Genomic DNA, 23,166 nt, shown 5'->3' on the forward strand with positions numbered 1-23,166 from the left:
TGTGGGAAGTGGGTTGATCTGACGACTGTTTCGGACGCAGATAAGCAAGCGTACGCACACACACACACACACACACGTACAAAAGGAATCCCAGACCTCTTGCCTTCTGACCAGTCACAGTGTCAGTGCGAGACGCCGCGGTTTGCTGGTGTCTCGCCTTGAGAGAGTCAGTGAGAGTAATTAAGACCTCGTTAAGACTGGAGGAGGATTAATTAGACGCTTTCTGGCTCAGGGAGCTCCTTCGAAGTCACACGCAGCTGAGTGTTTACACTCACACTAAGTTACAGGCATGCGGCGAGCGTGAAGCTGTGACGCATTTATCACTCCTGCCTCAAGAGGCTGAAGTGACATCTCAACATATTCGCCTCAGTGGGAATCAATTAGAGTCCATGCCGCCGTTTAGCCGTCCTGTCAATTAGTTGCACAATAAGTTACACAGCCAATTTGGCAGTGCCAGGAGGAAGAACATGAAGCAGCTTGTCCATACAGATTCAAATGTACCCAATACTCCACATAATGCTTCCCTGTAATAGTTTTCTTAAAAAATATGAGTATCTCAAGCAAACACACTCATGAGAACTGGAAACATGGAGGGCGTCCGCACGTCTTCAAACTGTCTTATCAGTCCAAATGTTCAGTGCCACTCACAACCCCTCTGTCATGTTGGAGTCAGTCTTGCCTCAAGCAGAGGGTTTAGGTTTAGGCTTTCATGAGAAATGAGTAATAGCTGAACGAGTTAGATGCAAGTGACTGAGGTTAGTTTTGTCCGTTGGGTGTCTGGGCTCTCCTTTAGAGACAGACATCTGTGTACCAGTTGAGGCATTTAATCAGGATCCTTGTTGGCACCTGCTTTGAGACCCTCAGGACTTGAACTCCATTCCATACGGTCTGGAATCGTTCTTGGGATTTCCCAGAATGACTTAGAACCTGTTGCTGGGGTGAGAGATGTCTGGGTTTACCTGTTACCCACACAGCCAAATCTCACAGGAGGTAAACGGTGGATACCACGGCCTCAAGCAGTGGTCCATATAGGACTGGTTTTCTGAGATTTTTGTTGACTGAGCAAATTCACTGTCTGCTAGAAAACAAACAAACAAAAATAACTTGCTGACCTCTGGTGTTTTTAGTTGAAGTGGGCATATTCTTAAAGGATGTGAGTGTCTGCCCTTCAGTTGTGGCCCCGGGGCAATGACAAACACCCACTGTCAACAGAAGAAAACGGGGAGTCAGGCCTCCCTGACACCATCTCTGACACGCTCCCTTTACTGCCACTTCATCGTAAACATAAAATGGCATTCCTCAAACTCAGCAATTTGCCTGCTCACCACTTCCATTATCTTCCTTTCTTTTGTCTGTTTTTTTTGTTTGTTTGTTTTGTTTTGTGCTGATTGGGGCTGGGTGTGTTGGTGGGAGAGCAGTTGGTCAGTTCATGGTGCATGTTTGAGCAGAAACTCAAACATGCACCATGAGTTACTCATTGCAGGAGGCGCAGTGAGCAGCTGCAAAACATTTGACTTCCGAATGGCTTTTAGTTTTGTCGCTCAGGACAACAAACCTTTTTCAGCTTTTCATGCTTTTATTTATAGGGAATCTTATTAGAGTTACAACAACATTTGATTTCATCTCGAAATTAATAAGGTGTTTTTGAACCAGATTGTGCAAAAGACTTTTTGTGTCATCTACAACGACTATATTGTTTCTGTCCATGAAATGTCGCAGATATTTAGTTTGTCATTGAGCAGATAAAAGAGAAGAAGCAACAAAACGTTTATTTTAATTTGTGTAGTTTCAAACAGATGACTTTGAAACTTTCTCAGTGCATATCCCATCCAGCGTATCCCGAAAGAGGAAACTTTAACCGTTCCTTCTTCTCCTCCAACCTCCTCAGATCATTCACTTCAAATATTTAATCTGGAGTGAACATCACTGCGCTATTTATTTATTTATTTTTGTTTATTTAATGTGAGATTTTGTTTCTCCACTCGCAAAATAAATGTACTCTAATTCAAGTCTTTTTTTTATTATTATTATTATTCCAGCGTGAGAAGATGCTGTAGAAATAAAATAGATATATTTGAAGGGTTTTTCAAATCCATCTTTGCCAAGTTAGTTGTTGTTTCTAAACAACTTGTAGGTCAGAAAACGTACCCAACCTCACAAATACTTTCCCCTCCTGTTGCCCCCCGCCTGCAGTTATGCTCCATTATGTCACCCCCATGTGACCACCAGCGACAAAATATCTCTTTCCCTCATCTCATGCCCTCTGTGCATTCCTTTTTTCCTACCATTCATCCCTCTGTCTGTTATTCGTCCCAGCCCCCCACCGTCCCCCCATCCCTCATCCCTGTGAGACAATGTCTTGTAACAATACAGAGCTTAATCTCCGTGTCAAAGCAGTTTTTCCCCTTCAGCGAACACACACACACACCCACATACAAACACACACACGTACTTTCACTGTTTGTTTTTCTACACATTTTGCTTCCACTTAAGGAGAGCTGACAAGCTGAAACGTTGTCAAACTCCTGCCCAGTAATTAACAGTAGATGTGAACTCATTTAAATTACCTCAAAACAAAAACAGAAAAACAGAACCAAATCTTGACAAAATCTTTAATTTTTTATTTATTTTTTTTTCTTGTCAAAAGAACGTTCCTGTTTTTATCTGAGCAGTGGAGACAGTGTCAGTCTGTAGCATTAAAGTCTTCAGTCATTGCAGTGTAGTCCGTGTTCCTCCATGTCTCTTCTTGGTAAAACTTTATTTGACGGGTTGTGAATAAGACTGTCATGACATCGTCATAAACATGACATAACACCTGTCATGATCACGAGTAAGTCTCCATGAATATTTATGACTGTTGTCATGAAGTGTCATTTGGTAAATCACGACACTTTTAATACAAAGTTGACATTTTCAAAATGTCCTTGTTACAACAACTTGACATTGACCAAGAAATCATCATCTGACATAAACTTGTTGTAAAAGTATTACTGATTAAACTTTAGCTTTAATAACATAAAGCTACATCATTTTTAAAGTAGCATGGTGGTGGCGGGGTGATGACGACAACCGTCATGCTCAGGTTGGCTCAGAGCAATTTGCAGTGGTGGAGCTTTGGTGCCAGTGTTTGGCTCTTGTTACATCTTTCCCCATATTTAAAAATATCTAAGTAAAATATTTAGTTACAGGTATGAGTTGTTGTTGTTTTTTTTCATACTGCAAAGCAAGAAAATTATTTGCATGGAAAATCCACGTTGCTAGACACAAAGCAAATTCCCAAGTTCATGCATTGCCATAATCAATGCAAGCAGTCATTCGGCGGCTCGTTTGCTGTCATGCAAACGAGGACAAAAGCAAATATCGGGTTATGACATGATACATGATACAGCAGAATACATTGGATAGTTTTATTTAAATTTGGTCCATAGGCAAAAGCCAGCGTATGACTGGTGAGTGAGATCTTCGACCGCGGTTACATTTTTAATTTTGATGAGTTCTTTTGGGAAAAGCCACCTAGAACTAATAATGTCCTTCATGGATTTGATTTAAGCCGTACACATTTTCTTTTCTTTTTTCATCTCCCAGTTCAATCGGTGCATCACCTCTCAGCTGATCAAGTGGTTCAGCAACTTTAGAGAGTTCTACTACATCCAGATGGAGAAGTTTGCCCGTCAGGCCATCAATGAGGGCGTAACCGCAGTCGAAGACCTGTCGGTGAGCCGGGATGCAGAACTGTTCAGGGCCCTCAACATGCACTACAACAAGGCCAACGACTTTGAGGTAAGACTGGATGTCATGCGCTATGGTTTGGTCAGGAGAACTGACGTACATCTCAAAAAAATGGCCTAACAGTCTTTTCCTCTACGGATACTTCTAGTTAGCAGGAGTTTAGTAAGTTGCACCTCAACCACATGGTAAATAGTAAATGGCCTGTACTTGTATCGTACTTTATCTAGACTAGGGGATTCCAAAGTGCTTCAGTCATTTACCCATGCACACACAAACCGATTGTCTGTCAGAAGGCCGCCATGCACTGGCACCACCAGGCCTCCTGTCCTGGGACAGGACCCAGCCCCTGGTCCTGTCCCAGCCAGGGCACAAGGGCAAGGCGGCTAAGGTTCTTCCCCAAGGACACAATGACCGACAAACTCCGACCATCGTCATTCCCGTGACTTCCAGCATAATTCTGACTGGATTTTTGAACGCTCTTCTTGGAGGATGTTTGAGTTCCAATAAACTGGTTGGTTTCCTAAGACAGACCCAGCTTTTAGAAAAGGTCCAAAGGCTTTGAAAAAGATTGTGGTCTAATATTACCTCAACACCTGGTATTGTATTCTGAAATCCTCACCTTTACCACTTTCACATAAGGGCGACAGATTTCTGCTTCAACTCAAATGGGTTCTCTAGCATTATTATGATTACAAACTACTGTTGGAATACATCTGGAACAGCCTCCGCTTGTCCAGACCCCTCCACAAATTGTAGGGCTGTGCTTAAAAGCCACGTCCATTACAAGAAGCTGACAAATCTAAATGGACTCAACTAAGAAAGATGAAATATGCAATGAAGTTTGTGGTACAATTGATCCATCCTGGAGAAGTATGGTCCAGTGAACCATAAAAGACCTGTAATTAATGACATGTCCATTTATAGTTGAGAAATGTATATATTTTCCAACATGTCTCCCAGTTTCTCAAGTAGTTTCTTTAAATGAATTTAAGCACATCTTGCTCAAAACTGCCCTCCACCAAGTCAACTGTTCCCCTCGCAATTCTGCTGAGGTATAGATGTTGTAATAATGTGTGTGCATGTGTGTGTGTGTGTGTGTGCGTGTTCGATGAGGCAAAAGAGGACGCCGATCCAGGCGCGGGTGTCCTTGTCAAAGCGATTTGCAGAAGTCACATAACTCCCCCTCACCTCCCACATTTCTTCCCAGCCAATATTGGAGTAAGGGGACCTGAGGGCCCTTAAACTACGCAACGTAACATCAGCAGCATTTAGACGTCCATTAGCGCACACCTTCCCGCTGACACATACACTTGTCCTTTTTGCTCAGCGAGATGGGTGTTGAAGCTTAAATGCAACAAAGAGGAAGATATGCAGACAAATTGGACCCACACAGGCACATCGGAGCATCCTATGTGTGGGAAGACAAATAGGAAACGCTTTGCATGCTAAGAGTCAGGTAGCATTTCACAGGTGTATATAGAAAGGCATGACCAGGAAACAGACAGACACATGCAAATTGCTTTCTGTTTGTTTTGACTAGTCAGCACGAAGGTTATTTTTAGGGTTTAAAGGGAATAAGTTCAAACAGACGTCAAACTTTGTGGTTAAAAAGTCCAGCTTGGAGATTCCTTCAAGAAAGCTTCAAAAACTCGTCTGTGTGTGTGGAATCTTCGGCAGACAGGACCTCAGGTTTGATTCATAATGAATGCTACCTAAAGACTGACTGAAAGGTAGAAAAATCAATACAAATACTTGCAGCTACCAGCCTAATTTGCAGAGCTACAACATGTAATTGTAATCAGTGGATGCTGATAGGGACATCAGGGAAAGGTTGTGCGCGTCCCATAAACTGAAGGTACATTTACTTTGCCTTCCTCGACTTTGTCGCCTTCACCTCCTGTCTTCCTCTCATCCGTTCACCTTTAGGGAACATTACTGGCTAGGGACCGTCTTCCCCTCTCCTTCCTCTACATCCCTCTCTCCATTTCTCTCTTTCTCTCTCCCGCTCTGTCAAACTCAGAGGCGTGAAACTGGAACCACAGCCGATTCAGCAAGTCTCCCGATGTACACACACACACATAAGTCTTCTCCTTTTGCCAAATTTAGCATCGTCTAACTTCCACCTTGGTTTGTCCCCCATCACGACTCCCTCTCCCCCTTCTTTTCTCCATCTTCCAGCTGAATGTGCCCTCTAAGCACAATTACCTCCTTTGGTTAAATTTTGTTTTGCTTTTTTTCTTCTCTCATCAAGAATCTTAAATTGACTATTCTTCAAGAGTTTTCTTCAAGTCACATTTTTGAGTGACCACTGATGTTCATTCTAATAGCTAATAAAGTGAAATATAAACTGTAAAACATCCTTTCTTCTGCTTCTTCGGATGTAGAGTAGACTCCTGCCTATCCACGGTTCCGTTTTTCTTGATTCATCTAATTGCAAATTGTTTTGTGAACCGTAACTCTGAGTTACTGAAAACTTGTCTATTCACAGATTTTTTTTTCTTAGAGCAATGGCAAGAAACTGTAGTTTGGGAAGCTGAAATATCTTGAAAGCCAGCCAATCCTGGGGCACCATTAATTTCTTTTGGCACTGATTGGATGTAACATCAAATACCATGGATGTTAGCCATGGATGCTAAGGTTTCCAAAGGTATGTTTGCTTTTGATTAAAGTAGGCCATTTAGGATAGTTTTAGAGGCTTCATGCTTTACTTCAGCAACTTTAAACCCTAACTTTAATCCAGATTCCTCATCTGATCCCATCGGTTGAGTCCGGCCACCCTGTGAAGGAAGCTCATTTTCAGCTGCTCGTATCTGCACAGTCTTATGCATCTTAGACTATATGCAGTCTAAGATGCCATCTGCATCTTATGACCGTAACTGGTCTGAGTGTCGACTGTCGGTGAAACTCCATCGCCTGCTCCATTGAGAGCCAGACACCAATATCAGTGAATTCTAAGAAGCTTGTTTGAAAAAGAACTGGGATGTGTTAAAATGGCCCAGTCAAAGTCCGACGGAGAATCTAAGGCAAGACCTGAAAGGTGATGTTCACGTTATTTGTCACAAAGACAAATTTTGAACTTCTTAATTTTGAACTTCTCTTCCGTTGGACAATAATTCATCCGTCACTTAAAACTATTAAAACATAGTTTGGATTTGATTTCTTTGGCAAGGCGCCAAATGTTCCCATTTGCAGATTCCCGGTGCTCTTAGTTTTTGGTAATTGATGTTTAACCCCTTAACAGGCAGAGTATTCAAACAAACTAGATTTGTCTCATGGATGGGATGCCGTCAGTTAAGGGGTTAAGATTGATCAGAAATGCATTTCGGAACATTTCAGTCTTCAATTTAAATGATTTCTTTGCAGTTGTCCATGTTAGTCAGATAAAACTCTTCCTTTTGGAATTGACAGTTGCGAAAACTGATTTGAAAACTGAGTTGATCTAGAAGCATTCTGGTTTCAGAGAGAGAACACTTCAGTGGACACACTTGGACAGCGTTTTGAATTCTTAATTCAGAGAGAGTCTGTGTGCTTTCCGAAGTTGGCGTAAACAGGCTCACATAATTATAGCAGCTTCATTAATTACCACCTCTTCAGCCACATTCTTTCTACTCTTCTTTTTTATTTACCTCTGTCTTTCCATCTCTCTTTCCTTGCTGCTCCTCCTCTTCGCTATTCTCTGCTAATTGCCGCTCTTCCCACTTAATTAATGAGGAAAAGTGGGAATTGTCTCATCTTGCCAGGACAATCAGGGAAAGGAGTTGGTATCTCGTTGTGCCAAGAGGAAAAGAAATGTTTCCTCTTTTGATTCTCTGTTTGGTTTTTCCTAGCAGATTGCCTAGCGGTGCACCTTCGACCCGGCGGGGTTAGGATTGCCAGATTCCCATATGCCGTAAACACGGAGCGCAACAATCCAGGCCACGGTATTCCGCAATGTGTGCCGGGTCAGCAGGGACAATGAGACATTTTTATGAAGCCTTCTAGAGGACGTTCTCATCTTTCCAGTTCAAGGATCCTCGCTGGCTCTGTCAGCACCAAATGACGGCACAGCTGTGCCTCACACACACACACACACACACGCACACAAACGCACACAAACGCACCCACGCATATGTCAGATACACAACGCCGGTTGTGTTCATCTGAAAGCGCAGATATCCTCTCCCTCGAAGGCCGGGTGTGGTTGCAACCAAAATCTGCCCTTTGACTTTGAGTTGCACACACACACACACACACCTGGAGGCCTGGAGGCCACAGAGTGGTCACACACTCACATTTCAGAGCTATCTGCTTTCATAAGCTTTGCTCTTCATGAAAGGCTGAACTTCTCATGTCTTTCTCCACCGATTTAGAGTCTTTGTAATCCTTTCGCGCTTCTTATTCATCCAGCCACTTTTCTTCTTCCCACTTCCTGTTCATGGAAGCTCCCTGAAAAGCAGGCTGAACTCCACCCAGAGGAATCGCGTCTGAAAGTAGTGGGAGTTTTTGTCAAACAAACGGATACACTCGACGATGAAAAAGTGGCACCACACTGTTTAGTCTGTTCCACGCATTTGCTCTTAAGTTTGTCCTTTTTTTCCCCCTCTGCGTCTGCTGTCCTTTCAGTCGTAACCTACCCAGAAGGCATGGTTGTAAATGTGTGTGCACACTTGAAGCAACGGATCAGCCCTTTAAAAGAAGGTGAACCTCGAATTCTATAAAGATTTGTCCTGCTCTGTTTCATTCTGCACCCTTTGTCTCCATTTCTGATCCCCACGCTCCGCCTACTTTATGCTTTCATTGATCAGTAAACATTTAGTTACAAAAACAGCCTGATATTAGTAAGTAAACACTTTGAAGTGTTTGAAGAAATCCCCATGTTTCCCAACCTGTTTTCCAATAAACACCAGCCTATAATTCCCATTAATAACCCCTTGACTCTGCAGTCAGTCAATAAAGTGAAGAATGCTAAATGAGTCAGAGTCCTTCGCTGCGTTTCCTCTCAGTTTGTGCTTGACACAGAGCGGCATGCCGCAGACAATGCCACCTGACAGTTTCTGTCACTATAATTATAGCAGCGTGTGTGTATTCCAGCTGAGAAGACGAAGGCATCATCTTTGTCACCGAGCCTGATTGGAGTCACGCGGGGGAGGGGGGTGAAGGCGTGCGCTGGTGTTGTGCTCGCAGTGATTCCCTTTTCCCTGCCCCAGCTGTCTCCTTAGCTTCAACAATAGGGCTGCTAACAAAGAGCCAGCCTTCAGCCTCCATCATGTGATGCTAGCGGTCTGCAGCGTCTCGGTCAGATGACCCAGCCCATTGTCCTCCCCGGGTGACACACAGGAACGCTCACAGAAGGAAGCAAAGAGGGCAAACCCAAGGAAGCGCGGCACGCGTCAATGGAGTCCCGCGGAGAGACACGGAGACGCACCAGGTCGCCGAGGGGACAGACAGAGACACAATCTGAGGACGCAGACCCTTCCTTCTGTCACATGCAGTCGGAACAAAGACAGTGTAGAGGGCCAGCCCTGGTGACAGTGAGATCAGTGACCGGCTGACAACGCGTCAGCTGAGAAAGGAAACGTATTGCTCGTGTCCTGGAGGAGCTGCTCGTTCTCCTCCTACAGATAAAATGTTTTCAAATCCATTTGAACAGCTGATCACTGTCACTCAGGTTTTGTGGGACGGCTGCAGAACATATGAGTCACAGATAGCTGCAGCCTCTCTTCTGGTCCGTACATCATGCGGAGCTGATGATGTACGGGACATCCTGAGCAGAATCTCTGTGCTTTATTCACTTTACAAGCATTCAGAATGGAATGTGTTGAAGGTTTCAGACTTTGAGTATGAAAGAACAGGAAGGAAGGAAGAATGGAGAAGAAAAAAAAGGATGCAAGAAGGAAGGATTTAAAGGAAGGAAAAGTCTATAAAGGAAAGAAACAGTTAGTGAAGGAAAGAAAAAAGGAAGGAACGAAGGAATCGAGTAGGAAAGGCAGAAGGTAAAAGAGAATGAAGGAAAAGTGGGCGAATAAAAAAAGTAAAGTAAAAAAGGTAGACTGGATTTAGGAAAGGCATTAAGGAAGGAAGGAAAGAAACAAGAAAGGAAAGTTTAAAAATGCAACACTTTGAACAGATATTCGGGTTTTTCCAAATTCCTCCAAACCTGAATAATATTTCAGTCATATTCCATATGTTCTATCATTTCCCTGTATGTTGTTGTCTGACAGTGGTTTGTATAAATTAGTTCTGCGGCCACAAAGAAACTAATTCAGATGAAAGAGATTTTTTCGGGGGGGTAGTCGGAAACATATCGGAGTGGACATCTCCAATCAGGCACAATAAATGACAAAACTAAATATTGGTTATGATTTATATGCTGTAACACTAGAAATCCACATTTGGAGGCCTTGAGTTCTCGACGCGGCCATTATGGGTTCGATTCCCGATTTCTTGTCAGCCTACTTTCATATAAGGGACACTAGAGCCCACAAAAGACCCCCTGGAGGGGAGGAGGGGGAAAAAAAATTCCAGCTCGGAACGCGCTTTCTGGTTTCCTCCACTTGTTTTTGTGTATTTTCCTGCCAGGTTGAGTGTGACTAAAGCCAGGTCTGATAGCAGCGAGAGCAGAAGAGAGATAGGGAGAGGAAAGAGGAAACAGATGCCTGAGTGTTGGCGCAAAATTGACACGTTCACTTTAGTCCCAAACACACACACACACACACACACACACACACACACATCCAGTATTTGACAGTCCACAAAGGGGCAGCACATGAAAGAGTTCCAGTATTGTCTCCATGATGGAGAAATACTCAGCTGACCAACAGCAGAGCAGACCTCAAGGCCACAGAGCCAATGAAGGAGGAAAGAGAAGAAAAGAACAGGCTAACGATGCAACGTCAAAAATGAAAAAGAGCAATAAACGTGAAAAGATGGTAGAAATGGACAAGAAATCCGGAAATTATACCTGATCCAAACATACAGAGCTTCCTGTTTAATGTCTTGAAGACGGAGAGGGAGCATGAGCAGAAAGACTTCATGAATAAAGATGGAGGATTATCTCATACAACTTTACTGTGAGTGTTTAATGTCGGAATTCCACACTTTTCAGAATCAGTATCCAAAGCTGTTGATTCCTCTGACGCAAATTCAGCAGAGCAAATACCAAAATTAAGCTAACGTGCTAATAGCAGAGCACATTTTTTTTTGTTTGCTGTACGCTTTAGCTAACGCTGAATACCGTGTTGGTGTTGCACTTTAGCTTTACTTTACTGTGTTGGTCTAGTGCTTTGTAATGTTTATGATTAATTGGTTAGGTTTAAACGATTAACCCTAACCTGGTTAGTTAGCAGGCCACTAACATTTTAGCTAGCGGTCCACACCACTGATAAATACCAAACCTCACTTAGGAAATTCAGTTAGATGTTTGTGTAAGTGTTCACATCTTCTGGAATGAAACGCACGGAGGTGCGAAACGAAGCAGAGTTTGTCTTAAGCAGACCAGGCTGTGAAAACGCACCAAGTCTCTGGTTGTCGGTTTCTCTGTGACAAAAATTTCCAGAACTCTTTAAACGTGAGCTTTGATAATGAAGTAACCTACTTGTGAAGGACCATTCTTTATCCTAAAATATTTTTAGTCCAACCGTGGCCCTTTGTGCTTGTGACCTGCTTTGTCTGGGAAAAAAAAATTAATAAAAAAATCTCTCCTAAATCAGTGAAGCAGACGTCACTGTTGCCAAGTGCAACATTGTTCAGTTTCTGGTTGTTGTTTTTTCCACCGTTTGCTTTGTGACTCTTCAGGTGGCGCTTTTTCACCCCAGTGCCGTTGTTACCATTCAGATGAACAACAGTTATTTCTGAAATTGCTTTTATAAATAAAATGAAATAAAATTAAAAAAAACTGATTGGATGATTAAATTTCCAACATAAAGTGTCTCAGTGGGCTTCTTTGATGGGCAGCGATTTAAAGATTTGAAGGCTCTTGTCCTCCTTGTCTGTGTGCGTGTGTGTGTGTGTGTGTGTTTGTGTGAAGACAGAGAAATTGAGCCTCCCCTCATCCAATATTTACCCAGCAAACCAGAGCAATCATGCGAATTATGTTTACTGGAAACAAAGTGTCTTTCTTCCTCTTCATCTTCCTTTTTCTTCCCTACTTTCCCAATTCCTCCCTTCTTCTATCTCTCTCCTGGCAACTAGACATTATAACAAGATCCTGGCTAGGAGTTAATCACGCACACACACCAACACTCACCCGCACACACACACACACACACACCCACCCATAGAGGGAAAACAGGCCCATCTGTATTGATGATGGCCTAATTTAGATCTCTTTATTGGACTGATTTACAACGGTTGGACAAATCTGGGCATCTGGAATCCAAATGAGAGTGCGTGCGTGTGTGTGTAGGTGCATGTGTGTGCTGACACCCAACCTGGACACTCAATATCCTGCTTGCTTAACCTCATCCCTCCAGCTTGTGTTTCCCTACGTCTCTGTGCGAGTCAGCGTTGTCCTTTTTGGTCTTCTTGCTTCAGCACTTTGAAACGCGTCGTCCTGTTGGGTTGGGAAAATGCCGGCCAGACCAAGCTGCGGTCCGAACACACTGATGGCGACGGCGCAAGGTCGCCGTTGTTCGTCTGCTGAACATCCACTTGGGTCGAAATAAAATTAAGGACATCTAGAAAAATGCCCGTGAGGGAATGAAAGTGAACAAAAGACGTGGTTTGCCTGAGGCGCTGAAGGATGCTGAATACCGTGTTGGTGTGGCAGGAGAGAAAGGTTGTCTCAAAGGCATCTTCAAGATCAAGCTCGGGTTTCAACTTTTATTTGTCCCAGTGGGCAGTTTCACAGCAACCATTAACAGCATCTCCCCTTTGGGTCTTTCTCCATAAGCTGCCGCTTTTTACCGATTACAGGACTCTTTTTGTGGCACCGGCGGAGGCTTAAGGGTCAAAATTTGTTTTCATTTGTACCATTTTCTGGACACTTCTTGCTTGGATGTTTTCAGCTCCAAATGATGGTGTTTGATTGGCTACAAAGTGAAGAGCTGCCACAGCTCCAAACTGTGTACGCTTATGGGTCCCATAAGATTGTTCCCTTGGTTGGTTCACTACTTAGTGGACCTGGACTCTCAGTAGGCTTCTCATTTCAAAGCCCCTTGGTACGGCTGAATACAGCCAAACCCTGGGCTTTTGTTGCTTTGGTTTGACCAGATGTAGCACATTGATCCAAATGTGCTACATCTGGCAAATAGTAGCAAATTTGCTACATCAGAGATGATTCTACTGCATCTCTGAGTAGAGATGTAGATGTTTCTACGCTGAGATGACCCGCATTAGGTTACATGGGCCATTTTGTAGCCCATTAAGAATCAGTATCCAAAGTTGATTCTTAATCTATCAAAAATGTGGCCCCAATTTTTACCCACAGAAAAATGGTTTTCTGTGGCTTTCCTTCCATAGAAAGCTAAAAAAATAAATAAATAACTGAAATTATTTGATAAGTAGGATGAATTGGATTTTTTTTTTTGCCTCAATAGAAAAAAAAAAGAAGCTTTAAATAATTGAAGTTTCAAAATTGATAATTTCTTTTAACATTTATTGAAATAGACCATTCTTCACGGAGAGACAATGAAAAGTTGAAAGCCTCAAGAATTGGACATTAGTGCACAGAAAAGCAATTTAGATGTTCACTTTGAATTGAGAAACCAGACTTATCTCCAATTTGAAGTAGGTGATGTAAATCAGACCATCATCAGCAAACAGGATTATTGGGGTGAGCAAAGGAGGTGTTTGGTTTTGTTAAACCATCATCGTCGTCATTTGGATGCAGTGTTATACCTCCAGTTCTTAATCAGGGACTTTAAATTCCTGTCTGGAGTATTTCTGAAATATATTTCAAGAATTTTTTAGAAATACACCACGTGTGAATATTATGGGCGCACCGATTGCAGTTTTCTGGCTTATCGTCGATTGTTGAAAATTCTGACTTTGACTGGTACCATTTTTTGTTTTGTTTTTTTTTGTTTTTTTTCTCAAAAGTCACTAAATATAGTGACAAAGTTGCTAAATTGACAACAGTGGAGTAACTATTGTTAGCTGCGTACATTCAGATGTGACCTGGTGGGCGGGTCTGCCAATCAGCCTTGTCTGACGGCAAAGCAGAAGAGGACAGTGACTGATTGTTAGACAAGATCAGTAGCAAAGATCCTTAATTCTGCAGCCCCTTAATCAGACCCGAAATTAAGGAGCTGGTTTATCGTCACACCCCTACTGAATGCATTGTATCTTTTCAGTTATTCTTGGATTACGTCATAAAAGTTTGGCATAACAATCCAAAACCTCCAGCTGAAAACTGAGTGTTTTCAGTGACAACCTTATAAAGATTATGAGGTTATCACTGCAAACACTTCCAGAGAACTCAAATCTAAAAACAAAAAAAACAAAAAACTTCAAGGAGACGCCGTTTGCAAACCTCAAAGCAACACTGTAGATACCATCTAAAAGTTGTGTCCAGAGCGTGTGTGTTGTGTGTTTGTACGGGGAGCGTCTGCAGTGAGACAATGACAGAGAGCCTCATTGAAATAACAGTGGTCTCGGGGGGGCCGGCTAAAAAGAGAGGAAGGGTAGGTTGGGGTAGAGGGAGTATATGAGAGTCCAGGGAATCATTTAACTGGTGTGTGTGCGCGCCGAGTGATTCATCCGTTCTGGTGGCGACTAACCTTGGCATGTCCTGCCACGCGTGATGGGGTTACACTCCACTGTCCTCTACATGTGTGTGTAGGAGTTTGTCGGGTGTATAGGTCGTTGTATTTAGTCTGGTAGAGTCAGCAGTGTGTGTGTGTGCATTAGTATGCCAAAAAAAAAAAAGAGCGGCAGAAGAAAAAGGAAATCATGGTCAGGTTGTTTGGTGCCTTTGGATGATCTTGCCCTTGGGAGAGAACGACGTGTGTGTGCTATTGTCCTCCTGTCAAACACACTGTTAAAACACGCCGACACACCCCAGACAGATGTTCACCTGCCTATGGTCACTAGCTGCGGCGCGTGGTGGTGGTTTCTCCCACCTGTGTGTGCAGAAGAAACTCTGGCAGCGGCCACGCCGACAGGCCCGGGCTCTGGAGAAAGAAGTGTGGAATAGTCATAAAAACACACACACCTCTTCTGCCGAGCCGTTTTCAGTCACGGCCCAGCAGTTCACTAAAAGCAAACAATCGTTTTTAACACTTGACTTGTTCCTTTTGCTATGAATTTGCTTGTTTATTTATTCACATGTTGCCTTTCAGTGGACCCGTCTTGAGCAGCGATGGGAGGAGAGATGATTTTTTTTTTTTTAGTCAGTCACTCATCTCTTTTGAGGGCTTCTGGTAAAACCTTCATCCACTTTGTGCTCCATCTATTCACAAAATACCAAGAAATGAAAGAAGGCGTTTGCACCACAACATTTCCTTTTAAGCTCAAGTGTTTTGCAGGAAAACAGATCTCTACTTTGGTTTCCTGTGGGTTCTGGTTATTCCTGCGTATCCAAAGATTTGGACAGGTTCTCCCTGCTGGTTATGACTGATTTATAATAACACCAAGTCTGTCAAGAAAAGCTTTCCTTTTTTTGTTTTGGGATCAACCAAACTTGATGTTGGACAGTCCTCACCTCATGCATCGTAAATCTACTTTAATGACATTGGAGCAGAGCAGAAAGCAGTTTCGATGAGACGCAATTGGTCCTTCTGTCTAATAGAATTTCGCATATGAAAATCAGTTTTCTTGATTACAGTCAACATTTTACAGAGACAAGTGATGCTACTTACAAGAAAATACATCTCCCGTCTCATTAAACATTATCTTTAGCCTTGACGTAGACTTTTTGGAAGCGGTTAGGATTCGAGATAAACGTTCGTTTGAAATGAATTCAAATGAGAAATTCATTTCAAAATGTAACTTTCTCCAATTTTCAAAGAATTTTATCAGTATCACTGATAAAATTTGGAGGTGTGATTTGAAGATGTAAACCACAAAAGGCTTCAGGGGTGCACAAACTTTTACATTCTGCATCTTAAAGGTGTGACGTTGTCCTGGGTTAGCCTGTGTATTCACACACACTCCTACGCCTTCTGCCAGGTTCCCGATCGATTTCTGGAGGTGGCCCAGGTGACGCTCCGGGAGTTCTTCAACGCCATTGTAGCCGGGAAGGACGCCGACCCGTCGTGGAAGAAGGCCATCTACAAAGTGATCTGCAAACTGGACAGTGACGTTCCCGAGGTCTTCAAATCCCCCAATTGTCTCCAGGAACTCCTCCATGACTGACTAGGACGAGCGAGGAAACCAGGCAAGAGGAACAAACCTGCCAGGACCATCAGGAGACTGTAGAGCTAAACGTAGAGCACGGTTCTGTTCACCGGAGGTTCTGAAGACAACACGGCCCTCTGTAAGATTTTCTATGAAGAGTTGCTCCTCTTGAATTACAGGAAAGGGCTCAAGCTCAATTTTAGATATTTATGTCTGGACTTTTAGAGATTAAAAGCAAAAATGTGAGCAACTGATGATCCTCCTTGCACTTAAAGAAAAGGTTTGGTTTGAACTTTCTCCTCATCCTTAAAGAAAAGAAAAAGATTAAAAGGATGCTGGATAGAAGCGAACTAATAACAAAGATGATAATATATATATATATATATATATTAAAAAAAAATCTTCTTATTGTGGATGTTTTTGAGTTACAAGGATGATTTTGAAGAAAAAAAAAGTGTTTGTGTATTTTCTCCTCCTTTGTATATGTCCCCATCCGTCATGCACACATAGGAAAGCACAGTAGCATCCTGACCGCCGAGCGCTGCTCATCTGTGTATGAGCATCAGAGTTCACCTGCAAACACGTAAAATCTCAATAACAATATCCCCGCCCAAAACTTTGTGTCAGTCTATCACGTAAAATCTCATTAAAATAAACGTTTTTCTGACTAAACGGGATAAGACTTGAAGTTCCAGGGGTGTGAATATTTGTGCTGCACAGCAGCAGACATTTTTAACAGAATGCAACATCATGATAGATTTTTTTTTCTAATATCACAGATATTTGTGTCTTCTATTTCAACTTGGAAGTAGATTTTAAGAGTTCTCAGTTTGGACAGAACCAGAACATCTTCGCAATTTGCACATTCCAATAAAAAAATAAAAAAAAAAGCAGAGGCTGCAGGTATGAACTAAGTTTTTATTGATGCAAACCTATTCAAAAAAAGTACAGTAAAATTAAAATCTTCATAATATGTATTTTTTTTGCTTTTGCGGTGACATCCAGTGTCTGATTGAAAAGCCCTCATTTAATAAATTTGACTTAATAAAGTACGAATTTCCGAGAAAGCAGTGGCCCATATTCTCTTCTTGTTGCTAACAATTCTAAATATAGACGTAAAAAGCCCAAAAAAAATATGTATGACATATTTATTATTTATATTGGAGATATAAATGATAAATATCAAATATATATGCCTCTCTTTTAATAATAACCTTTTAAATGTTTTCGATATTGAATGGTTTACGGATCCGTTTTACACACACGCACACAAAAACAGTTTACTTTCTTTATAGTTGAGCTGGTGCAAAATAAAAAAAAACTACTAAAATTGTGTTTGTGTTTTTAATTTAAAAAGTTACAAGATTGAAGATTGAACCTGAAGAGTTTGGTCCTTGTGACAAAAGGTCAATGAGCAAGCTTCTTGTTTAGCATTTTAGCGGAAAACATTTAGCGCACTTAGCTTTCCCTAAATTAATTTTCCTGAATAAACTCTTTCGGCTGAATAAATTGCAGCTGACATCAAAAATTTGCATAAAATGAATTGTTTTGAGAGCTTCACCACATTCTCAACATGGCTGAAGTTAGCACTCTAGCGTTAGCGTCCGCTAACTACCATGTTGGGATAAGCATTAGTTGAACAAACTTTTACTGTAGGGTAAGTGCAGCTAACGTTTTAGTTGCTGGTGTCCACAACCTCCAGTCTCTTACAAAAATCGACAACTCTAGAGCAAAACCACAATCATCTTCTTGTGACAAATTACTGCTAATATGGAACTAAAGTATTGTTTAGTTGAATTCATCTGTCCGAACAGGCAAACTAAACCTGGTGACCATCAACAAGAACCTCCTATTGGCTCATTTTTATGCAGCGTTCTATGTTTTTGCAGAATCATTTCACCGTTTTTTGGGGGTTTTTTTTTTATTCCTGATGGCCGTCCACTGGGATTTAACATTTGTACATCAGGATCTACAACACAAACGTCATCACGCTACTAATATAGTTGAAATAAAATCATTTAATTGGTTTTGGTATGTAGCATAAAACAAATCGACAGAGCTGCTTTTGAATCTATCAAAACACAACACAACAAAAAGTAATTAAATTTTGTGTTTGGCTTCCGTTACCAATTGAAAACATTGATTTGTTTATTTGTTTTAGTGGCGTTGATGTGACAAAAGGATGAAATGGCCCGTCTGTAGTCCTGACCTCAACTCATCTATTAAAAAGCACCATTTTAAAAAGACCAGCATAAAAACACCTGCTTAGGGGGATTTTCACTATACCGAAAACTAAACTTTAGTAATAATGTGGTGGGGGTTTTTTTTGTTTTTTTTTGGTTGTGTTGAATTTTTTAACCATATGATAGCATCTGATAGTGTGTACAAGCACCAAACAAGAAAATATCATTTATCTGTCAGAATTGGCCCTCCAACAAGTTTTCTATGGCTTTGTCAGTGTGATAGTAAACGCCCCCTTGTGTTGAGAATAGGAAGCATAGATGATTTCCTGCATGCTGGAAATGGATTTAACTCTGTGCTCTGATTGGTTGACAAGGTTGACAATATTTCTAACTTGTGTAGATGTATTAATATTTCTGATCACTATCATTTTTTTTCTATAACAAATAATTATCCCCCTTAATATTCTTCTGATGGTGATGATTATTATTGATGCTTGCTGCAGATTTGGCCAGTGGTTTTAGTCATTGTTTCTCCATCACACTGCGACATGAAATAAATTATTCTTTGAAAAGAAAAAAAAAAAAGAAAACATCAGACTGGGTTGTTTAGAGTTTAACATGTGGACCGTTCATATGCTCAGAAAGCGGCTCACCGTCCGCCCAAGCCGTATCCAGGCAACGGAGCAACCACTCCCCCCTCCGCCGGTGCCCTCTCTGGATTCTGCATGCGGACATGTGATCCCTTGTTGTTGTTGCTGATGAATTCAAAAGAAGAGCTCCGTGTGATTATTGTCAGCACAAAAGCCTGAAAAGCTGCTGACGCCTAGATTAGGCGGCACAAAGAGTGCAGTAGAGGCTAACACTCAGACACACACGGATGAGGCCTGGCTGCCCTCACTGCCCTCACCTTCCTCCTTCTCGCTCCTCTTCAGGTCTGAATTCTGTTCTCCCAAAAGCAGCTAAAATACAGGGAGTCATAAACCCATAGCACACGCAAGAGACTTTCTGAAACCATGAATGATAAAAGATATCAAAGGAAGAAAAGGCAAAGTTATCAACTCTCTTAAATTCTGATGTAAAATCGACTTTTTGAGCTTGACATCATGTTACAAAAACAGACCTGAAGTCTTGCCTTGATTCTTTCATGCACGGTTGAGAAATCATTTAATATCCACGGCAACAATTCAGCTGTCCAAAACGCCTGGGTGGACGTATGAGAAACAATTCCTCCTCTGAGCAGAAGGTTCAGAGCTTATAACTCTCCCTCTCAGCTCCTACAGACTAGCCAGCAGAAATTAGCAAAAGCTGGTGGAACTGAGAATCTGAAGAGCTCATTTACTTTACAGAGTAATACTGGTAAAAGCTTTGTGAAAGAGCTAACAGAGAAGCCATGTTGCGATGACTTCATGAAGACTTCCGGAGTTTAAAGAAGAGCAGGAGTTTTTAAAGAGGCCCAATTTCAATGTATTAAATTACAAAGTCAAATCTCTTTTAAGTCATATTAGATACATGTAGCATTTTTATAACAACTGACGCTATCATAGCTACTTTATTGTGCTAAAATGGCATTATGTGCCTGGAAAATACATGATAATTCCTTCATAAAAATAGAAAGACAGAAAACAACCCAAACTGCTTTTAGTCTGATTGATCAGTTTGATTCATTTTGACTAGCTTAAACATTACAGAGTGTGTCAGGGTTAGTGACACCTAGGGTGAAGCCGCATAGTACAACTAAACCATTGTTTCATCATTCACGTGGATGGATGGATGGATGGATGGATGGATGGATGGATGGATGGATGGATGGATGGATGGATGGATGGATGGATGGATGGATGGATGGATGGATGGATGGATGGATGGATGGATGGATGGATGGATGGATGGATGGATGGATGGATGGATGAACCCTGATATCTGATCTTAGGAATAACAAAAGACAATAAAAATGAGCGACTCAGCTGCTCTCAGTAAAAGCAGAAAGGCTCACTACAAGGATGTTCTGTACTTTATCTGTCACTGGCAATGTTTTTGATTAGAACAAGAGAGACTGAACAGAAGGTGGGGGTTGCTCTATATGATCACCCATACACACACACACACACACACACACACACACCGTCTGGCTGCGAAAACACATCTGAGCAGCGCAACAATAAAACAGCTGTGTTTGTGTTGGCATGATGATTGTTTCAATCTCAATCAGCATGTCATAAACACAAACACACAGAGACGCAGCCTGGCTAATAACTGCCTTTATTATAGAATATCTCCCTCAGTCTAACAAATGATAGCTGTCTTTTCTGCTATAGTAATTAATATAATTATTTCTTCTTCTTTTTTTGGTTAATATTCGTTGCCTTAATATTCTTCGGTGGTTTCAGCTGCACTTTCCTTTGGACTGCACTGTACAAGCCGTCCTCTGCTGACCAGAGCTGGACTCTTCTCCACATTAGAGATGAAATCTGGATCAGTGGCAGGAATAAAGCAAAGCTAGCTAGAAAACAGTCTGATCAAATCAGAGGAATTGCCCACGAAACCCAGAATGACACTTTACTTCTACAATCTGCAGTGACCCCATCGCAGTCGCAAAATAATCCTCCATTCTACTTTCATCATATGTTTGTCTCTGTCATCCTTATTAAAAGCTTAGATTATTTTTTTCTGAAACAATGTCTTTAGTCTGCCTCTTGTTTTGGTGACTTTGTCTCTTCATCACATATGGACTGCTAAGACACAGACATGCAGGGTAAGAGGATTGGATTGTGCTTTTCATCAAAAGACAGCCAGCATTGTTTTGTTCAGCATAAATAGATCTAATAGATAATGAGGGGAACAACTTTTAAAAAGGTTGGAAGTAAAATTATAACAGCCCTATATGTTATGGAAATGATCCCTTATTTGTGAGAAATTCAGCAGGATAAAGAACCAAAGATTGGTGAGTCGTGTTTGTTGGGAAATAAACATTTAAAAAGTATCTGATGAATCAAAATAAAATGTCTGTGATATATTAATATAGCAAATTGTACGAATCATCAGGTAATTCTCAGAGAACATTTCTTAAAGTTCAAGAAGTGCTTGAACTTCTTGAAATAAACAAAAATAAACGAAAAGTTAAAAGCTGTTTCTGGTAACAAGATTACCTTTCTCGTGATGCCAACTGCAATCCATTGTCTTTTCTTGCTTGTCCTTGCAAGGTCCACCAGGAAGTTGGTACTTTTGTACAACAGCCAGAGTCGGCATGAAACAACCTGGACACACACAGGACAAACACCATGGACACACACAGTTGCACCGACGAATAATTAAATGAGCGTAAAAGTCAAGTTGAGATTGTGGATGAGAAGCTGGAGTACCAGAACAAGTGTCTGCACAAACTACTAGTCCGAGGAAATTCCAAGATCCGCTACATGTTACAATGACTGGTGTAAAAATCTCCAAACCTCTCCCAGAAATTGACCTCAGAACAACCAAAACTGTGCCAAGATAATCTACAGCAACGACCTCAAGACTCTATTATATCTGACAACACTGTTTTCAAATCCTAGAAAATGTTACATCTCGTTTTATCTTTAACTGGCAGAGCTGCCAGAGAAAAATTACACACAGGCATCTTTGTGTGTATGTATGTATGTGTGTGTGTGTGTGTGTGTGTGGGTGTGTGTGTGTGTGCGTGTGTGTTTATTTTTCATGTTCAGTTAACCCAGTTCCCAGCTGACCAATCAGCAGAGAGTGTTCAAAGAAAACGCTTAGCTTGTTAGTTTTCAGCTGCTATGTGGAGACACAAGTTGATTCCTCTTTAGCACAACCTACTAGAAATTGTCTTTGCATCACGCTTACCTACAATTAAAACCTGTAGCATGGCAACTCTCAGAAAAGAGGTAGTAGAAGTTTGAACGTATTCCCAACATGGCGAGCGTTCCACCGCTCTCCAAGAGTTTGGGTTCCAAAGCCAAAGTTGTGTTTGGATGGGAATACGACTATGTAACTCAACCACACAGCACAGCTAAAGATTTGTTCTCTTCGTGACATGTCTTCAGAGAACTAGGGTTAGGGTTAGGGTTTTCAGCATTGTGTCCATTTGTCCAATGACACAATGACCGATCCAGACAGAGCAGGGGTCTGACCCACTGGTTACAGGACAAACTTTACCACCATCGCCCCGTAGAACATTTCCTGCCTCCACGCTCACACAGCTCCCAACCTTGACATACTGGCAAGGTTGGGCCAATTGGGAACGTTGGGTCATTGACAAGGACTCATGTTGTTGTTTCAGGGTAACTATAGCTACCAGAAAATGCTCTAGTCTCCAAAACCAGAACAGGTTTCAGCATTTACTGCAGCCATCCTTCATCAGGAGCCTCAGATAATAATCTTATGTTCTTTTCTGATTTCGATCAATCATATTATGTAGCCGGAATGCAAAATGAAAATGTTGGTGCCTTCAAATGACTCAAAATGGAATCACTTGCATTCATGTTTTTAAATTTAAAGCTCTATTTTTAGATAAGGAAATAAACCAAAATGCTTTAATGAAATTATTCAAATTTTGTTCCTCAATATAAAACAGCAGGAGAAACAGGGACAGATTGATAGACATTGGTTAATAAAATGTTAAGTGGAAAGGAGTTTATGCATGCTTATAGAGATGAGTGTTTTATAAATTTGTCGGCTGATGGAACCCCTGGCATTCCTGAAAGGTCCTCATTGACGGACTTGATGCCTTTATTGGATAGGCAATGCGTGGCTCTCTCCACAGTTGGTATGTCCAGAAAAAAGCTGCAAGTGAGTCCATCTATAATCATGTATTAATGTGTATGCGCGGCCTCGTGTGTGGCCTGCATGAGGCTGTATTGATCACCTCACCAGATGTGTCCAATTGCTCTCTGTTTGGTCGAGTTTTACCATCGCAGGGCGTCCAGAAGCTGCTGTCCGGATGTCGAAGCTGAAGGGGAAAACATCTTTCAATTAGCAAAAAGTTTAAAAGCTTTGATTT

The 23,166-nt window shown here is 41.6% G+C and overlaps 1 protein-coding gene across 2 annotated transcripts in view; it reads left to right on the top strand.

The window, feature by feature from the left end:
• The window catches only part of prox1a (prospero homeobox 1a), a 32,036-nt gene extending 14,507 nt beyond the window's left edge, over positions 1-17,529 (top strand). For both annotated transcript variants that reach the window (XM_044110071.1, XM_044110072.1), the window contains exons 6-7: positions 3,586-3,780; positions 15,817-17,529. In XM_044110071.1, the coding sequence (XP_043966006.1) occupies positions 3,586-3,780; positions 15,817-16,002 (381 nt within the window). In that variant the 3' untranslated portion in view covers positions 16,003-17,529. The remainder of the gene's footprint in view (positions 1-3,585; positions 3,781-15,816) is intronic.
• The last annotated feature ends 5,637 nt before the right edge of the window (positions 17,530-23,166 follow it).

Source organism: Gambusia affinis, linkage group LG24 (assembly GCF_019740435.1).
Source record: "Gambusia affinis linkage group LG24, SWU_Gaff_1.0, whole genome shotgun sequence".
In the NCBI taxonomy this organism is placed as follows: domain Eukaryota; kingdom Metazoa; phylum Chordata; class Actinopteri; order Cyprinodontiformes; family Poeciliidae; genus Gambusia; species Gambusia affinis.